This window comes from Seriola lalandi, unplaced genomic scaffold (assembly GCF_002814215.2).
Source record: "Seriola lalandi dorsalis isolate HSWRI2012SDOR001 ecotype SW California unplaced genomic scaffold, Sedor1 jcf7180002054883, whole genome shotgun sequence".
Lineage (NCBI taxonomy): Eukaryota > Metazoa > Chordata > Actinopteri > Carangiformes > Carangidae > Seriola > Seriola lalandi.
The window spans coordinates 2,165,904-2,171,903 of record NW_019525658.1 but is presented as its reverse complement, the minus strand read 5'-3'; the positions used below and the strand labels follow the sequence as shown (position 1 = coordinate 2,171,903).

The 6,000-nt window shown below is 44.7% G+C and overlaps 1 protein-coding gene across 3 annotated transcripts in view; it reads left to right on the top strand.

The window, feature by feature from the left end:
• Positions 1 to 6,000, top strand: part of pdzd2 (PDZ domain containing 2) — a 67,770-nt gene that overhangs the window by 27,265 nt on the left and 34,505 nt on the right. For all 3 annotated transcript variants that reach the window (XM_087171601.1, XM_087171600.1, XM_023397628.2), the window contains exons 4-7: positions 887 to 1,385; positions 4,198 to 4,343; positions 5,259 to 5,391; positions 5,476 to 5,640. In XM_087171601.1, the coding sequence (XP_087027727.1) occupies positions 887 to 1,385; positions 4,198 to 4,343; positions 5,259 to 5,391; positions 5,476 to 5,640 (943 nt within the window). The remainder of the gene's footprint in view (positions 1 to 886; positions 1,386 to 4,197; positions 4,344 to 5,258; positions 5,392 to 5,475; positions 5,641 to 6,000) is intronic.

Below are 6,000 nucleotides of genomic sequence, written 5' to 3'. Positions count from 1 at the left end.
CCCCAAAGAGGACTTTTTAATGCTGTTAAACAAATGGTTTAATAACTTATGATCTATATTTACATTTAAATAACTACACACAGTAACAGACTGTAGATGAAAAGAAAGTTAACTTCAGGAAATGACTTGTGAACGGAATGAAAAGAGAGAGAAAACGTTCATTACTGGGGGAACAAGTCAGACCGGGCTTGTGTTCCCCCGATGAATGTGTGACTGTTAAATGAAGATCTGTAAATATTAATGTAATGTCTTTATATAACTTATACTAGACATTTTTGAACCTGATTAGAGTTAGGCTGTTGCCAAAATTATTTATTAATTTACAGTTCACTCATCAGTATTTTAAGTGTCTTTGATTATGGTTTTCTTTTAGACTGAATAGTTTGTTGAGAGCAGATCCTGAAGTGCTTGTAAGCAATAAAAAAAGTCAGAAATTAGCATCGGAGCTGTCTGAGTCTCCTCGTTAGAGTCAACCAGTCAACTGTCAGTTAGTTCATCACCAACTTCAACACAACGGAGAGCCTGTAACTGTCATGTTGAAAAAGAGAGACTGGACCCTGTTGCACAGATACATCTGCTGTTCAAACGACGTGGGAAATTGACAGCTATGTTCGTCTGAAACTAGCAAAGACACTTGTGTTGCGCTTTGTGTGACTTTGTGCCAGGTGTGGGATAGAAGTCCTTTGTGTCTAAAGAAAATACAGCCTCTCTCATCAAGGTTATAGATGATGCACTCAGGGACTGATCTCCATCCTGTGTGATTTGCTCCACTCATCGAGATGGAAATGTGAGGAAGTGTTGACCCGTGGACATGGACTGTATTTCTCTTTATGATATTTGAACATGTATGTAATGACATCATTATCCTTTCAATGCTTGTTCACAGTTACCTGGCCGACCAGTGCTGGAATGGAGGCTGTATCTACCTGATCATGCTGCGGCGAGTCAAGCGAAAGGCTCCCCTCCCTCCCTGTGATGTAAACGGCGGCGTCCCTGTCGGCAGTGAGGGCTGTGAGGAGCAGCAGCAGGGCGGAGCCTCTTCTGACCCCTCTGACCGATCAGAAAACTGCAAACGCACACGCAAGTTTGGTGTGATATCACGGTCGTCCTTTAACCGGGACACCAGGGACAGTACTGACTCTGAGCTCCAGAGCTGCTACAATGGCTACAGCTCCTCTGGTCCCACTGAGACTGAGGTTAGTCCAGGGGAGGACCCAGGCTACATCCTGTCCTCACATACACCCACAGAGGAAAGTCCAGACACCTTTCTCCAGGCGAGGACAGTCCCCCAGCGTCTGCACAGTGCAGGCACCCTGCTGGCAAGGTGTCACAGTCAGCTGTTAGACAGCAAGATGGATTCTTTCAGCAGTGAACCTTTGAGCCAGGTAAGACACACGTTGACGGACAGGGATCTGATTTACTGTACATCGGTACACGCTACTTACAGCACACATCGTGAGGGGCCCTACTTAAAGGGGTTTTAGGGCAGCAGCAGTGCACTCTATAGAGTCTTTAGTGGGTTTATAGTTGTCATTGCAAAATGTGACAATATGAGGGCCCACAGGGGCCCCCTTTTCCCCTTTGGGGCCCCAACCATTTCCCTGGTTAGCCTCTCCTAGCGATGCGCCTCTGGTCCTTTAGAGAGGAAAAAAATTCTTTATCAAGGGAAAAACTGAGGAAACCTCAGGAAGAGCAGCAGAACAGGAGTCCCTCCTCCAGGAGAGACAGACAGGAAGTAGATCTGTGTAGATGGACAGTGCTCAGATTCACAGTGTCGACAATCAGCACAACAATATTACAGATTGACTGTAAACATGAAGGACATGGCCACACAACCTCCTCTCCTCTCTGATCATGGACCACCAATTATCTAAGGTTCAGATCTCAATAACTATAACTCTTGCTACATGTTTTCATTTCCAGAACAACTGCCTTGTTTGTCTTCCATCCCTTCATCCTCCTTCACACATACACACACACACACACACACACACACACACACACAGATCAGTCTTAATGCCGACCTCCGGAGAGAAGCTCATCTTGATAGCCACAGCAGGGTTCACGGACACTATTCCACAACCAATTCAGACCTGGGGAAAGGGGGACTAGAATTCAACCCCTCACCTCAAAACAATAGACGCCCCTTGTGACATCAACTAACCATGCCCCTTTGATGCCAACAGATCACCTTATAACGGGTTCGCTCTAGCTGACCATGCCCCTCTGACAGCCCCCGCTCCCTCTGACAAACAGGTCCCACCTTCACACAGTCTCAGACTGCTGGAGCACTGGTCAGAGTCTCCTCTCTGGGACTGAATCCAGATCCTCCTGCCTGTCAGACAGCGGAGCTAATATCTGCATCTGCTCTTTGAGGGGATATAAATAACTCCAACAAGATGACAGGATGAAACCGCTGAAAATATTCTACATGAAGCTACATTTAAAAGGATATTGGATCGTTTCGGTGGGCGTTTTTAAAAGTCTCTAAAACACCTTTTTCCTCATGTCCCCGTGCACAGCAACACATAGATCTGCCACAACCCCAAACCAAACAACCTGAACTATCCCTTTAAGAACTGGAAACCAGAAGACATTGCCCCTAATACAAATAGAAAATGCCCATGGGGGGGACGTGACCCAGTGAACTGCCCTTACAGAAAAACCACATGAATTTCACATGTGGGCACATGTGCATGTGATTTTTGCACAGGTGAAATTTAACATGAGAAACATCTTAAAATCACATGTGAAATGTGTGGAACACATGTGATTGCACATGCGAAACATGTAGTTTTGGAACATTTCCATGGTGTTGGTATAAATTCCCATGTGAAGCCATACTTAACATGAAACTTAGATCTACATGTGAAATCACAACATAACATGGGACTTTTCACCTCACACGTTACATTATCTTTTTCCCATGTAAAATTGGGATTCATATATAAAGCTAAAATCAGGTTTTTGTACCACGTGAATTTTAAGATAAACATGTGGACTCCATATGTGAAACTTAGGTTCAGGGTGTTTTGCTTCATGTCACTATCACTTTCACATACAAAGTTTGTATTGACATGTTAAGTTAAAAACATGTCATTTTCACATGTGAATTTTAATAAACACGTGTGGAAAAACAAATGTGAAATGTGGATTCAGATGTGAAATATTGAATTTCACATGTGGGTTTTTCATCAGGCCTCAGCTCTGCACATTTGCTGCAGTTCTGCAGTTGCCCGCTGGGATGACTTACCGGCATGTTAACACTCTCCTGACACACACACATTAGTGGACATGACTGCTGTATATTAGTTTTGGTCATGCGGTGTGGAGGCTGCAGGACGTACAGTACAGTACAGCTCAGTGGATGGTGAGGATGTAAATGACCTAAACAACCTGTTTGAGTAGACGACAGATCAGCGTACAGATGTTTGAGAGGATCAACAGGATCGCCGCCCTGGAACAACTGGTGTTTAACATGTGGGTTAGAGGATTGAGAAAGACAGCTGGTGTATCATCCCAGCACATCAGCAGGATGGTAAATGTCTGCGGCTGACGTGGAGACGACCTCTGTTATCCTGCTACGTCTACTAGTCCTCAAAATGGCTGAAGCTGTGAGCAGTGGGGTCAGAGGTCAAACAGGACAGAGGGCTATATTTTAAACTGCCAGCTCAACATGGCTGGTCCTGGTGCATTGACTCTTAGAGCATCTCTATCCACACCTGCTGTTTTGGTTCATGCATGTGCAGCAGTGCAAAGTCCAAAAGGGCTGGATTAGGAGAAATCCTGAACAACCTCTGAGCTTCAGCACATTCAATGTGAAATGAAATAAAAGAAGATACATTAAAGAGCCAAAGCCTCAGCCATAATTTCAGAGAGGGAGTCTCAGCCATGTGTCAGTTTGTTTGTGCCTGAACTAATGTTGAAACAAAATTGCCTGAGAAACACTGATCAAAGCCTCTTGAATAACACAGTGACATAAAAAAAGCATCCAAGGATCAGACTCGTAAACTATTCTTAGTTTCCCAAACGTCTGTTTTTTGATTTGTTTTTCACAGCTTCATGCCATTCTGTGTGATGTATTGTTTCATGTATGTGTGCGTGTGTGTGTGTGTGTGTGTGTGTGTGTGTGTGTGTGTGTGTGTGTGTGTGTGTGTGTGTGTGTGTGTGCGTGTGTGTGTGCATGCTCTCTTGCAGTTCAGAGAGGGCAGCCACATCTGGAAGATGCACATGGTGAAGGGTGAGGAGGGCCTGGGCATCCAGATAACAGGGGGGCGGGGCTCCAAGCGCTCACCTCATGGCATCATCATAGCTCATATAGAGGAGGGGGGCGCCATTCACAGGTACAGTTGGTCATTATAAAGTCCTGATATACACATCCACCTGCTGTGTTCACTACAGCTACATGTTTGTAACTGACAGAAGCAGCTGTCACACTACACTGACTCTATCAACTGTATCTACTGTATCTACTTTAAGTTCTTACTATGATATGAGAAGAAATGCCGGTAAATTCACTTATAGTGACATCCATAAATGATACTCAACAAGGTGGAATGTAAACAATATTAAAAAAACGCTAGAAATAATTTCTAATTATTAAGGTCAGACTAAGGATATATTGCAAATAAGTGCATTTCATTAAGTTTCTTACTTAGTATTTTTCTCTTTTGTCTGATGATGAACAAACTGTTCATGTGCTGCAGAAAAGAAAACAGTTAATGTTGTAATGTAATGAAAGAAAAGAGAAGTAGTTGATGTCTGATGAGTCAGTCTGACTGAAATCATTTTTAAGTAAATATTCAACAGTGTGTGGATCATTGTTCTAATCAAAGACATCAGAGGTTTAGTTTTTATTTCCAGTTGTGGACTCAGAGTCTCCTCATGTTGTTCTGAGCTGCGGTGATGAAGAAGAGAGTAAAAGCTTCATCACTGTCGGATTAACGAATCTCTGTTCAGTTCAAATGAAGCTGAAATAGTTATTATGTATCATTTAGCGTGATAAAGTCTCTGTGCGTTTATTAGTTAAACTCTGTTTTAAAACCAGAGGGGAAACATGGAAAGACTCAAACAGCAAAACGATTCCACCAGTTTATATAGATGTCCGTTGCTCTTTATTATTTATCACTTTATTGTGTGAGAATTTAAGAAAAAAAATCTGGTGTTTTGTCTAAGTAGATATTGCCAGTGATGGGTATGATGAGTGTGTGTATGGTACAGTGTGTGTAAGTGTGTCTGTCTGAATGTGTGTGTTTCAGGGACGGTCGTCTTCATGCTGGTGACGAGCTGCTGATGATCAATGGTCAGTCTCTGGTGGGCCTCACCCACCAGGACGCTGTCGCCATCCTCCGCTCCACCAGCGGCCTGGTCCAGCTGGTGGTGGCCAGCAGGGTGAGTGCACACACACAGACACACACACACACACACACACACACACACACACACACTAGGTTAACTTCCTGTCTGTCCCAACAGGAGGAGTCAGATGTGGGTTTCGAGCGCTTCCCATCCAACAGTCTGCCGGACCTGGTCAGCACCTGCGGCTCCTCGTCCCCCTCCCCTCGTCCCCTCTCTCATGCCACCCTCCCTCGCTCGGCCCAGACGTCCAACAGCAGCACCAGTCTGCACAACCCCTTGCTGGTACACACAGCTGAGATGTAGTAGCATGTTTATGTATCTGCTTGTTAGTGCGTGCGTGTGTGCGTGCCTGCGTGCGTGCGTGCGTGCGTGCGTGCGTGCGCATGCGTGTGTGTGTGTGTGTGTGCGCGTGCGTGCATGCGTGCGTCCATGTAATCAGACAAAACCGCAGGTATGCCAGAAATCAATTCTTCTTCTCTGCTCTAAAACAGTGGCCTAAACAGGAAGTTGTGCTGTACAGCCACTGGCAGCTGTTTAAGAGCAGTGAAGAAGAACTGATTTCTGGTAAATGGTGTGAGATTAGCTGTTAGCAAAATGATAACCCTGGAGAGTCCCACCAGCAACAAGGCAACATGTACAGCA